At 50.7% G+C, this 12,954-nt stretch overlaps 3 protein-coding genes across 3 annotated transcripts; 1 reads left to right on the top strand and 2 right to left on the bottom strand.

Moving 5' to 3' along the window:
* Window positions 1-5,055: 5,055 nt before the first annotated feature.
* On the bottom strand, window positions 5,056-5,403 carry PpBr36_07580 (uncharacterized protein; the record flags this gene model as incomplete). The annotated part of the gene is made up of 2 exons (XM_029894716.1): window positions 5,056-5,228; window positions 5,331-5,403. 2 exons carry the CDS (start codon window positions 5,401-5,403, stop codon window positions 5,056-5,058), a joined length of 246 nt encoding a protein of 81 aa, XP_029748022.1.
* A 2,949-nt stretch (window positions 5,404-8,352) lies between these two features.
* Window positions 8,353-10,384, top strand: PpBr36_07579 (uncharacterized protein; the record flags this gene model as incomplete). The annotated part of the gene is made up of 2 exons (XM_029894715.1): window positions 8,353-10,042; window positions 10,116-10,384. The coding sequence occupies 2 exons, from the start codon at window positions 8,353-8,355 to the stop codon at window positions 10,382-10,384; spliced, it is 1,959 nt and encodes a 652-aa protein (XP_029748187.1).
* A 790-nt stretch (window positions 10,385-11,174) lies between these two features.
* Window positions 11,175-12,653, bottom strand: PpBr36_07578 (uncharacterized protein; the record flags this gene model as incomplete). Its single annotated transcript, XM_029894714.1, has 2 exons — window positions 11,175-11,453; window positions 11,610-12,653. 2 exons carry the CDS (start codon window positions 12,651-12,653, stop codon window positions 11,175-11,177), a joined length of 1,323 nt encoding a protein of 440 aa, XP_029748188.1.
* Window positions 12,654-12,954: the final 301 nt, after the last annotated feature.

Raw genomic sequence — 12,954 nt, 5'->3', positions numbered from 1 at the left:
AGGACGAGACAGGGCCTCTTCCCAGGTCTCCAGGAAGGCGTCCCGATGTGGGAGGCCCGTCGTCTGAGGATGCGGGCATGATTGTTGACTATGGGGCGGATATTGGGAAGAGAGGGTCCCTGAATCATCAACTTGCCGTACGTGGTTTGTCTGCAAGGGTGTATCAGAGGATTGGCAAGGGGAAGAGAGAACAGGGGGCGTGTGCCTGTAAACTGGGTACGCGGTTTGCGGGCATGATGGCTTGTGCGTTTGCGTGGCCTTCGTTGCAGAGCGTTGTGTTTTGGCAGTGAACGGGACAAATTAGGTACATCACAGTGTACATAATCAATCGGGGTTCCCCCCCTGTGTCCTTTTTTTGGCGGTGTCGTCAGAAAAAAGAAAGAGAAAAAAGGAATGTCTTGGTACTTTGCTATCCCTGTGCCCAGAGCTAGGAACAACCCCTGTCCTGTAGCGGGCCACCTTGGAGCTAGGGGTGGGTGCCGAGAGTGCGTCGTTACAACGTATAGGGCGATTTTGAACGAGAATCCCACCCAAGACAAGAGGCTCTGGAGCAGGCTGGCTTGTGGCGTCGCTGTTGCAGGGGAAGTATTTCCGGTCAGACTCCAGCGTGGGGCGGGTACAATGACGGGTGAAACACCAAGCGATGGGACACACCTGTCGGTCTAGGCCGAATTAGGGAATGGGTCCCTGGCCCCTTCCTCGGCCGAGCCCCAAGAAAAAGATGGGGCTCCACCGACACAACGGCATTTTTATCCTTGTTAAGCCTCCGATAACTTCAACCGCTGGAAGCAAAAGCCCCTTTATACTGGGCAAGGTGGTAAATGTGCATCGGAGCATCCTGTGTGGTCCCGGGCAGTATTAGACGTACGAAAGGGGGGCGCCGAAACCATGACCGCGTGGCAGCTGGGCATCTACGGTCCATTGGGAAAAGGCGAGATTGCAAGCAAATGGCCAATGTTTCGAGCTGACCAAATTCGAGACTCAGTTGAGTTGGCACAGCATGGATGGGATCTGTATGGGAAATGGCTTGTCTGTTCCGTCTGAAGTTCTTTTTTGCCAGCACGGGACTGACACGACGCTCATAACTTTTCAGACAGAGCCATCTGGCTAGTGATCAACTGAAAAGGAAACCACAGGGGCTTTTTTCGCGGTAAATCAACGTTCGCATGACAGATCGGCTTGGTCAACCACCTCATTTGCGGTATTGACGCCATAAAAAACCACTCTTTACTGTATAAGGGCAACCAGAAATCAGTCGGGAAAGTAACTCAACAACCGCCACCAGCGGGCCGCCGTGTGCCACGTCGATGCTGTAGAGAAAAAAAAAAAAAAAAAAGAAAAAAAAAAGAAAAAAAAAACAAACGCCTCAATCTGGATACCAATGCACGACAACCCACCGTCACCATTTGAGGTTGGTTTCCCCGACTGATGGGAAAATAGCAAAAGAGCCAAGAAAGCCAAGGAATCTAAAATTCATTGACACACCAAGAGACTTCGATGAGGCAGTCTCTCGGCTGTAAATAGTACAGCAGAATTTTGACTTTAGCTCACATCGTTCTTGGTGGCTCGTGCTTACGAAACCAGCATGAATGGAGTTCGGAGGCAAACCTGTCACAAGACTTACAACCACCCTGACAAACGTTTCTAAGATCCATTTTCTCTTAATGGGATTTTCGTGCCACAATGCCCAGTCCGACAATAAAACCAGGCTGCAATGTTCATTAGAGTCTTATTGGCCACGCATTTTACATCACTTTTCTCGGCTTTCCATCTTGGCAGCACCGTTTGATCAGACACCAGGCGCACATCATGTACAGTAATGTCAAGTAAGCCTCCTGCCTGGTGCAGGAACGTGCCAAGACTTGAGCTTACATCTAGGTCTAGTCTAGCCAGTTTCTAGAGCGAACTGAAAGCTGCAGCGGCAAATGTCACTCATAACCTACAGTAGTAGCAAGAGTAAGTAAGGTACCGTAACTTAGTTAATCGCCCGATGCAAATGTACCCCACCAATGCATCCCGCCCGGAACGGCATAGCTAAACAGACAGTGTCCTCATCCTCCGCGTGGCCTGCTTGGTCTGAACATGCAAGTTGGTTGACTGAACTCGTCCCCAAGATGTGACGAACAAATGCTACAATCCAAAAGACCCGAGAAATTAGAGTTCTGCCCATCAATGGTTCGGCAAGTTGTTGCTGCTGTCTACGTACCCTCTTTTTTTTTTCCTTATTGCTTTATTCGAGTTAGACATGTCCGTCGGTCTTCGGTACCCTGGGATTTGGTGTACAGTATTTTTCTTATTCGTTCCACAGGGCTGATCAATAAATTACAACAATACACACGAAGGAGAGGCCAGAAAACGGCACCCGCATTTACCAACCCCGACCAACAGACATCGCACCCGCCCGCCCAAATTAAATTCCAAGGCCATGGCGCTTGAAAATGGACAGGGTGCATTACGGTCTCTGAAAAGCGCCTATGACCAAGTTTTTTTTTTTTTTTTTATAAAAAAAAGTCAAAAAAAAAGTCTATAATGACCAGCGCCTGTTGCAACACCGATGCATGCCTCCAGCCTGAAAACATCGCCATTTCGCTCGCCAGCATTCCTCGGGGGTGGCTTAATTGGTAAGACCAGAAGGTGCAGCCCATGCTGTAGACGTTTTGCAATGTTTAGCGTGGCAGACCTTTGGGCCAGCGTTCTTTTTTCGAGACAACCCTTCGCCGTTCGTCAGCCACACGTCTTGTGATCCAAAAGGGCCTGGTCAGACTTGTAATGCATACTTGATTGGAGGCAATTCAACGTCTTTGTGTGCCGGCAAGGTCGGCCTAGGCTTCCAAGGCTTCCTGGTAGCCTGCAAGGATGTGTTTTTGCTAGACCGGTCCATATTGGTTTGGCATTGACTGGTTACGGTTCAACCTCTGTGCACCTCCGTGGGCCCATTGAGACGCTATCGCCCTGGTCCGACTCCACTGCGGTTCATTTGACATTCATTTTGACAGGATACTGCCTCATGATAACCGCTACCGCTTGCCTTGCTCTGCACTGTGTCTTTCTTCCCCGGCATGGTATGCAATGTTTTGTTTTGAGAGTGATTGCTTTTTTTTTTTCTGCTATTAACACACGTTGCACAGTATCCTGCAATCTTTATCAAGTCCTGTAGATACCAGTGCGACCAGCCCTAGCCAATAATTTCTAAAGAAGTGCCACCTGCATGGGTATAAACGAAATTTCAGTCCGCTAGCTGACAACAGGCGAGAATTTGGGAGGAGCCATGCGACGGGTAGCGTGTTGCATCAATGCAGGGCTGGAAAATTTTGATGTTCCCAATTGGCCAGTTTTGCACAAAATCGCCCCGGGGAAAAGTGTACAAGCCAAGTTGCGTTCGTCAAGGGTTCCAGCAATCTCAGGGGTCCGTTTCAGTAGTGCAAAGACCTTCATGGCTAAGAGGTGGCATGTTGTGGGGTATTCTTCACTGCCAAGATTATATCCTTACTGCTACTATGGTATAAACATGACATGGTATAACCATGCCATCAACGCATGCGGCGTGGCGATTGGTTTTTGGATGCATTCCATTCAATTCTTGGTTTTCCTTTTTTTTTTTTCTTTCAGGGGCCGCTTCTATTTGTTTTGTTCACCCCTTGGTTCCATATGCCATTTGTATCCTCCAGACAACGGTAAATGTGATATCGCCGCTGCGGAATGTGGGAGATATTCAGGCTAAGAACAAAAGGGCGATACACGCAAGAGGAGAGAGGTAATAAGATCATTGGCATGAACTAGTGTCACGAAGATATTACCCGAGGCGGCTTAAACAATACTGGCACACCGAAAGGTGTCGAATTGTGCTTCCTAAAATGATTCGCGGCAGTGAACCGATCTGCAGATTTTTTTTTTTTTTTTTTTTTTTTTTTGTTTTGTACCCAAGGATCTCCCCTAAAGCTGCCACGCTGTGCTCCATGCTTCTACCCCTCAATCTGAAGCTCTTGGTGGAGGTGGGATGACAGGTTCAGGTGACAAGAGCAAGAAGAATAGCGATCCTTAGTAAGAAACCAGCTCAAAATGGTAATCACTGGCCTCAGGCCAAACCTTGCCGCCCTTGAAGATCCTGAAACACTTGAACCCATGGTCTGTCTGTTAGGGCAATTTTACGACGACATTGTTTGATGTCTATCGATGTTCTTCCGCTTCGGGGACCTGCCAAGATTTACGAGACGCAAACGGGAATTGTCCCATAATGTTCGTTGATCATATCTCGGTTCTTACTGCTAATTATGGAGGTTTCTTTTACCGTACGCCGCTTTGTTGTTGTTTTTTCCTCCACTAGATATGAGCATTTCCGCCAAGTAAAACTTGTCCGTCACAGCTGCAAGGCGGGAAAACAAAACAACAAAACATTTTCACGCCAACCTGGGGGAGACAAAAGGGCCGGCAGCCTGCCCATCCACTTTGGCTTACCCTTAAGCGAGAACCTGTATTAGATCGGAAAAGAGCGTATTGCCGCCCACCTTCCAATGTGTTTCCAGCCCACCAGGAATAAGGGCCTGTCACTCCCCCTCCATTTTTGTATGTCGGGTTTTATTATTTGTCGGTGATGCCCCTTGAGGAGGTGTTGTGTTTTTCCTGTCTCGATTAAGTAAGTTATTTAGTATCTCGAGGGCATTAGGTAGGTTCCACGAAGCGCCGGCATCTCACTCAAATCAACACACCGACAACGGTCTCCGACGTATGGCACGTTGATCATGTTCCTTTCTAAGGCCTACTGTACACCCTTGGCTGAATAGAGGGATTTGCGATCTGCCAATCCCCTTTTTAAATTAGTTGGCTCTTACCAGGTAACCTGGCACGCGCATATCCCGTAAGCATTCATCGATATGTGAGCGTGCTACTCTAAATTAAATTCAAGGCAACCCGCAATGGATTGATTAAATTTTCAGACGAGCGAAGCAAGGTACAGCAGATGCCCTTCGCTGAGAAGGATGAAAGTGGATGAAGCTGGTCTGTGTTCTACTCCTCCATCCGCTCCGTCCAGACGGAACCGTCATCCTTTCGTTCTCGTTACGTGGTCATGCCGCTTCTACCCCTCATGTTACCTACCTCTAAGGTCCAACTTCGTCCGATATGCCTGAGCGCGTCAAAATCCTTTATCGGTCCTTGGCTCTGGTATCTCGGGAAGACGGATGTATGCACAGACAGGCTGCCATGCAGGCCCATTGTTGTATGTGTACATACTGTAGACGTCTTAACAAAAGCGCTTCTAAATATCTTGCCGAATTTGTTCAAACAGTAACCTTCTTGATGGGGCCCTTCAGGTTAGGCTTTTCTACCGTTACCTCTCTGACACAAGCTTCTGACTGGGGGGCCTTCTACCGCGAGTCTTTTTTCACTTCGATGCACGTGCACCATTGTGCTGTAAAACTTGGGGCTAAGTTTGAGTTCTGGACGTCTAGCTGCTGCTTCCGCCGCATAACTCATTTAGGGTTCTGGCAGCGAACTACAAAATTGAGACAAAGAATAAATAGAAGCTTCAACGGAATCGACTGGCCAACTAGTACGTATTCGCACTCTGTAGTACGCATTAGGGCTTGGGTGCAGTTGCAGCATAGTGCATCGGGCGTGATTCCGTCCTGCCCGGCCATCCGCCTGTCTGGCAGGAACGGAACCGTTTAAGCCGTTGTAGATCTTTTATGTCGAAGGCATGTTCTGTGTTTCCGGTATGTAGTTTGCCGTAAGCTGCCTGCATAGCTGCCAGGTTTTTGACTTTACTTTGCTGTCTTCGTACTTGACACTCGGACATTGTTGGCTCGCCCGGGAGAAAAAAAAAAGGTCGTCCGATACCCGCCGGACGAAGTGCTACCGTCTGCTCCATCCATGATATGTTCTCGATATACTTGTCACCGTTGCAAGTCAACGCACATCGCCAACAATAGGCCGCGGCCTTTCTCCCTTACCACGGAATCAAAGCCTGATTTATTCCCTACCTGCCTTGGCTGTGTCAACGGGTGACTACGAACAGTTCTCTTACAAAATCTCAAACAACACGACGCTCTGTCGCATTCTCCACGCTTCGCATATATTTCCACCAAGGCACCAAATGACTGTCAGTCAGACACATCGACTAGTCCATCACTTCCACATGTGAACCTCGACCTGATCTCTCATGCCCTTATTTATCAAATCATTGGAGACGTTGTTGGAATACACTCGACTCACTGCATTGATCAAGACCTTGGATCATTCCGCGTAGTGTACAAAGAGGAGTCTTTTTTTTTTCTTTTTCACTCACTTGTCATTTCAATAGGGAAACACACCAAAGACTGACTTGGGAGACCACCTAAAGAATGACTCGACACAACCATCCGGACTCGTGGATAACGATAGATGATAGCACACGAGCACACACAGACTTTACCGTCAGGTCATGAAGCCTGAGACACCGACACTCTTCCGTGCGAAGTCAGTTGTGCGCTCTGCTCAACGTTGTCGAGTTGGGCTTGTGCAGCGTCTTGCGCCTTCATGCATTAGAGCGGCAGTCAGCACTGTACAGGTATGACCGATCGATTCGGGTCCAAGGCTAGCTGACAGAAGAAGAAACAGAAAAAAAAAACAAGGAGAAAAAGAAGAAACACTTTCCTTTGGCATCATGACTTGCAAATCAAGAAATCCCCCTCAAACATGCGCACGGTTGGGCTAGTCCGTCAGGGAAAAAAAATATGGTCTATCAACAACCCTGAACAACGACAACCAAAAAAAAAAAGTTAAGTGTAAAATAGGTTATCTTTATTTGACCTTGTCGGTTTTTTCCCCCCGTCCCGAACGTATTACGGAGTAACTCATGGATGGAAGGGAAAAGGCTCGCACAACATTATTGCCCGATCACGGATCCAACTGCCGGCCCCGACAGACAGGGGCGGGAGTATATTCCGATCGTCTTGTCCAATCACCCGATGAGAACCCGCAAGTTTTGCTAGATCCAGCCAATCGTCGTGCTACAACACAGCGTAGCATCGATGCACCTCCACTCGCCCACCTGCGATGGCCCTGGTTTGTCTACAGTAGTGGACTAATTGCGTGTGTGGGTGGCTCATTGGACCATGCAATCAATCTACGCGCTTTCGCGTTTGTCCATTCGTAGATGCATGTGTACGAAATTGGTGTAAAAGAAGGAAGTGGAGAGAATGGAGTACATGCTGCCTATCTCTCAGTACAATCTGTCCAATTTTCTTCTTTTTCAACGATTCCATCGTACACGAAACTATAGTGGAATGACCGTCAAGGTGTGCATTGTCGGTGAAATTCCCCCCCTCAGCTCCGACGAATGAAAAATTTGAGACTTAAGCCAGCCGGGAGGGGCGGAGAGTGAGGGATGGATCAGGCTTGAATTGGGAGTCAATGCGTCTCGACTTGTGGCCGACCTGCAATCAAACTATTCGACGTTAGGCTAGAAAGAAAACATGCGACTTTCTGCCTACACCTCAAAGCTTCTCTTTTGCACCTCGTGACCAGCAGAGAGTCAGGGAAGAAAATTTCAACTCATTCGTAGACCACTGAAGCAAGCGTACCACTGATCCTACCTGTCTATCCTATTCCTTCGCTCGAAGCAACACATTTCAGCAACTTCCATAACGCAACTGCACCAGGTACCGTACCTAATCCCAGCGCTTGGTGATTCAAAGCGACTGCACTGCTACGCCCCCACACAGTCGGTTTTGGGAACAACCAGGCCAATCTCTGCCGACCTTGGTCTCACGCGACCGTCTAGGCCTATCCTATCTGGCTCTAATTTGTCTGCTGCATTGTAGCAGCAATCAGCCCCAGCAAAACCGAACCGGTCCCGAGGAAAGAGCCTGGGAATAAGAAAAAAAAAAAAAAAAAATCCATCACTGCCGTCAGAAATAGACTGGACGTCATTCAATCAACGTACCTGGTGACAGTAAACAACAACATCGCCTAACAGCTGTCACGTAGCGTCTTGGTGCCTGTCCTCGTTGGGGCCGACGAATTACTACCAAACCCCACCGAGCAGAGCGAGCGAAACACCAACATCAGCGTATCCGTCGTCGTATCTCGGGATTTCGCTGCAACAAGAGAACCCCCCCACTCTCCTACCACGTACTGATCAACAGTACCGTACCGCACCGTACTGTACCATACATCTGTCAATTCTTTGTATCCATCCTATCGTTCATTTATCTCTTCCTGACCTTGAAGACCCTACCGGCAAGATTGATTCTTACCGGCATTGCTGCGCCCCTTGTCGGGGAATCTTCCTTCTGATCTTTACGCGTGCCCTGCAGGCCATGACGCCTAGACGGCCTGGCTGAACCCTCCCATTCCTATCTGTTCCGATCAAACATGGAAACCACAGCTCTGTCCCGCCGGCAGTCACTCGTGTCCCCCACAGAAGAAGCCCACCTCCCAACCTCGACCGTGGACGACATTCGAATCGAACCCCGATCCGCAAGAACCTCGAGCGACCGTCCGCCATCACTGCACGCGACCGCAGATGACGGCAGCAAGGGGGCAGCCACCGCCGAGCTGGCCTCGATTATGACCATCGTCTCCAACCCCGTCCCTCCCGGTCCCTCAAGTCCTCTGCTTAACGAAGCCGTGCGACCTCAAGACTTTATCCCGCCCGCCCGGCCGAGCAGTACACCTTTTCCCCAACCAGAGCCCCGAAACGCAGAGATAAAATGCACGAGCTGTCCGGCCGGCGCCGCACCGCACGATGCACACATGCAAGACCTGGACGCCTGGGACGACCCATCTATGCTGTTGCAGCAACAGCCGGCGGTTCAGGCCGGCCTTCATTTCCATGATTTGCCGCCAGAGATACACGAGTGCATTCTTGATCATCTGTTTGGGTATCGCGTTTCGGCGACTTCAAAGAGTTCGGTGGGTATGCACTCTGTCACCAAGAGCTGGAGCACTGCGCTCCGGCATTCGAGGAGAAGGGAGCTTTCAGAATTGGCCCTTGTCAGCAGTGTTTGGCGTGCCCTGATCCAAGAGCGACTGTATCGGCATATCAAGATAAAGGCTACCGTGGGGTCAGTAAATGGCGCCCTGGTTTGGTTCGCCCAAAGGCCACATTTACGACCGTACGTCAGGCACGTCGAAGTCTGGTTTCCCGTGTTCCAGCCGAAGCCTGGCTCACCAGCCACCATGGTGCTACAAGCTACGTCTACTCTGCCGACCGTTACTGTCGATGGCCTATCGGCTTCTTCATATGTTCTACCCGTCGATAACTGCTCTCTAGACGAGACATTTTATTTTGTCGGTACAACGTTCCCAGAAGTTACGGTCTTGACACTGGAGGGCGGCGAGCGCAAAAAGGCGCCCAAGGTCACCCACTTTGTGTATGGCGACTGCACACGACGGGCGCAGGAAGCCACATCTCAATACTCTCCGTTCTGGGGATCAACGGTTTCCGAAAACGTGGAAAGGATCATGCCCAAGGTGCCATCTGTAAGGACTTTGGTATGCAAGGGCCAGTGGAACCTGATACGAAGTGAGGAGGACTTTCAGCACATTATGTCTGCCCTGCCAAACCTACAAGAGTGGCATGGGACATACAACAAGCCCAAGTCAAAGAGCTACCTGACCATGGCTGAGATTCTGCCACGGCTGCCGCCACAGCTAAAGCAGTTGCACTTGTATCTGGAGGCCGACTACCGGCGTGAGCTTTCTGTCCCGGCTTACTTTCTCAAGGTCACAAACCGGCTACATTTCTGTCAAAGGCTGGGCCTTGCGGCACTTGGGAAGCCTGGAAGCCCAAGCATCGAGCACCTGTCGTACACTGGGCGCGTGTGCCGGACCTTTTTCGACGTGTTGGCGCAGTCGGCTGACCCGCGATCGACGAGACTCAAGAGCATCGACTTGACGGTGAAGAACTGCTGTCGGCAGGTGCATATTTGGAATGAGACGGGATCGGGAATTACGGATCTCAAATTCATCGCCGCGTTCGAGGCATTGGTTTTGGCGGGGATCAAGGCACTCAAGAGGCTTAGGGCACTTGAGTACTTGCGGATCAGATACGTTGATCTCGGTATGATTCATCCCGCTTCTCCTTGCAGTTTAAGTTTTGTATGCTGACATTAGCCATGTGGTTTCGTCCTCAGACTCTCCAATCCCCGCCTTAAACCCTTATTTCATCCTTCGACGTGACGGCTGGTGCGAAGGCGTCTGGAGTGACAAGATAGTCAGGGCACTGCAGGCATCAAGACCCGAGGCCCGATTCCGTGACCTTTCAGACATTCCAAGCTTCATAGGCTTCGGCAAGGACGGCCGGGTCGTCATCAGTGCCGAAAGCATGGGCAAGATTACATCATTCAAACTGGACAACTACCGATACCTAAGCACCGGCGGCGGATTCGTTGTGGCGGCTTGAGAACTAGAAGAATACGGCCTGACGCCCACGAAGCAATCTCTGTCTTTTTTTTCTCCTTTGTTTCAGCAAGAGCAGCTCCCCTCCAAACTGGGGTGGCTGAATAAAGTCATTCCCAGCCCCCTCTCCATGTCTAGGACCTGGATTAATTATGTCATTTTTCATCACCTTTTCCCCCTTTTGCTGACTGGGTCACACATTGCATATCGGATCTCTCGCTCTCTTTCTTTTTGTTTCTTTCTCTTTTTTTTTTTTTTTTTGTTGCTCTTTAAATGGCATTTGGCTCGAGGAAATCATGGTGTTAAATAATAGGAGCAATTCGAAATAAGGAGCCATGGTGGGATGTGTGTTGTCGAAAAAGGATCACTGCACTGCTGGTTGCTCTTTATTTTATTTTATTTTTTTTTTTGTTTTGGACAGTGGCGGATAGTACGTGGCTGGGTGAAACTCATAGATGGCGATAAATAGCTGACAATTTCCCATTATATTGATTTCGCTGTGACTCTTGCCAAGGGCCTGGAGGTTGCAGGTTAGAGAATGAACTTGATGGAGGTGCAGTATAGTTAGACCGAGTGCGTTGGGTTGCGGATGCTGAGTGTCAAAGGGACAGTATCTTCTATATTTATGGTTTCGCGTAGACCTTGCACACGTAGGAACTTTTGATTTGGAAACAAAGGGATCATGCAGTTTCAATGTGACCAATGAACAAACAGTTCGGCTAACACTGACCCAATAATCCATTTTATTTTTATTTTATTTTATTTTATACATTTATTTCCGCTCCATGTCCAAGCTAGTTCTTGACCGAGCCACGTCGCACAGGAACATTGACCACGTCGGACACAATGACTCCCAGTATCCAACAGTTGACGAGAAAGAAACCCAGCGAAGCCACCCAGAGCCCCGGCAAAAAGGTGCTCTGGCCTAGAAACTCGAGCAGGTAGCCCTGCTGCAGCCAGGCGGCCTGGCCGGCCACCCAGAGCAGCAGCGCGGCCAGGCCGAGACGGCCGTTGCGCAAGAAGGACGAGTGCGGGAGGTACAGCGGGAGCAGGACCATGTACCACAAAAAGTACTTTTTTGTTGTTGTTTTTAAAACAAGGCGTCAGTTTGGGTTTATATTTGATGGTTATTAGTTACTTTTATTTCTTCTCTTGGAAGATAGGTTAAAGAGAAACCAGAGAATCATCAGGAGACTCAGTAGACAAAAAAAAAAAAAAAAAAAACTCACCTGGCTGGTGCAGACCTTGTTGAAGGTCACAAACGCAAACGTCTGCGCCAGCATGCTGGTCGGCAGGTGGCGCTTGGCGAGGACCAGGGGGATGAGGACGGTCGAGAGCAGCAGCTGCGGCAGGAAGGCGACGGACTCGATCCTGAAGGGGGACGAGGCCGAGGCGGGAGACGCCGAGTTGAGGTACAGCAGCGTGTTGTAGGGGCTGAAGTTGTGGCGGTGGTCGATGCGGCTGACGTGGTGCAGGTACGTGTGCACGACGAACTCGGTGCCGTACAGGGCGTACATGGCGTAGTTTAGGCCCATGAACGTCGCCAGGCTGACGGCGGCGAGGGTGACCCTGTCCCCGGTGACGAAGCGGGCGATAGCATCTGCGGCAGAGGCAGCTGGCGAGGAGGAGGATGAGGCGACGGCGCCAGGCCGCTGCATCCGCTCTCGATCCATCCACCACACAATGGCCGGGGCGTAGATAAAGGGGTAGATCTTGAAGTGGACGCCCAGGCCGAGGATGAGACCTGCGAGGACGACGCGGCGCTCCAGCACGGCCCACAGCAGAGCAGCGACCAGGACGCCCAGCAGGCCCTCGCTGCTGCCGCGGGTGCTGATGGCGGCGACCATGGGGTTCAGCAGCCAGACGGCCGCGTAGCGCCTGGCGGCGGCGCCGTCCATGCCTCCATGGCGGACCAGGACGGAGACGAGCAGGTGGCCGGCGGCGAGATCGGCGGCGGCAAACAGCACCTTGCCAAACTCGAACCAGGCCGTGGTGGGCACGAGCATCCAGGCCAGAAGCGGCGTGTAGCGGTACGTCTCGCGGTCGTAAGGGGAGCCACCGCCGGCGACGAAGCGAGCCGCGTCCGTGAAGACGAGGTAGTCGATGTCGGTGTACTTTACGGGCGAGACGGCATCCTGCCACAGGCCGTAGAGGAGCATGCCCAGCCGCAGGAGGGTCGCTGCCGTATAGACTGCCGATGGGGAGTTGAAGAAGGTGTCGACCGTCCGGGCCGGCCCGGGTCGTGAGGTCCCGGGGGGTTTTGGGGACGACATTTTCGGCCTTTTGGTGAGAGATGGAAGGGGTGGGTGGTATTTGTATAGTATCGTGGATGAAGTCGAGTATTTAGGTGTAAATGTACATCTTCTGGGGGACACGTGCTGAGTATCCACTTGGAGTGGACCTGGTCAGGTGATATGAGAAAGGCAGAAAGAACATTTTGATGGTTCCGCGGCCTCGTGGTAAATCTGGATGTGCTCACGAGAATCTAGAAAGACGAGCTCCCGACTGTTCTAGTGATTTGGAGTTTCTGAGCGCGTATGTGCTTATGCTCAGCGTGTCGTAGAATGTTGAACT

The sequence above is a fragment of the Pyricularia pennisetigena genome, chromosome 1 (assembly GCF_004337985.1).
Source record: "Pyricularia pennisetigena strain Br36 chromosome 1, whole genome shotgun sequence".
NCBI classification, from domain to species: Eukaryota; Fungi; Ascomycota; class Sordariomycetes; order Magnaporthales; family Pyriculariaceae; genus Pyricularia; species Pyricularia pennisetigena.
This window is presented reverse-complemented; position numbering and strand designations above follow the sequence as displayed.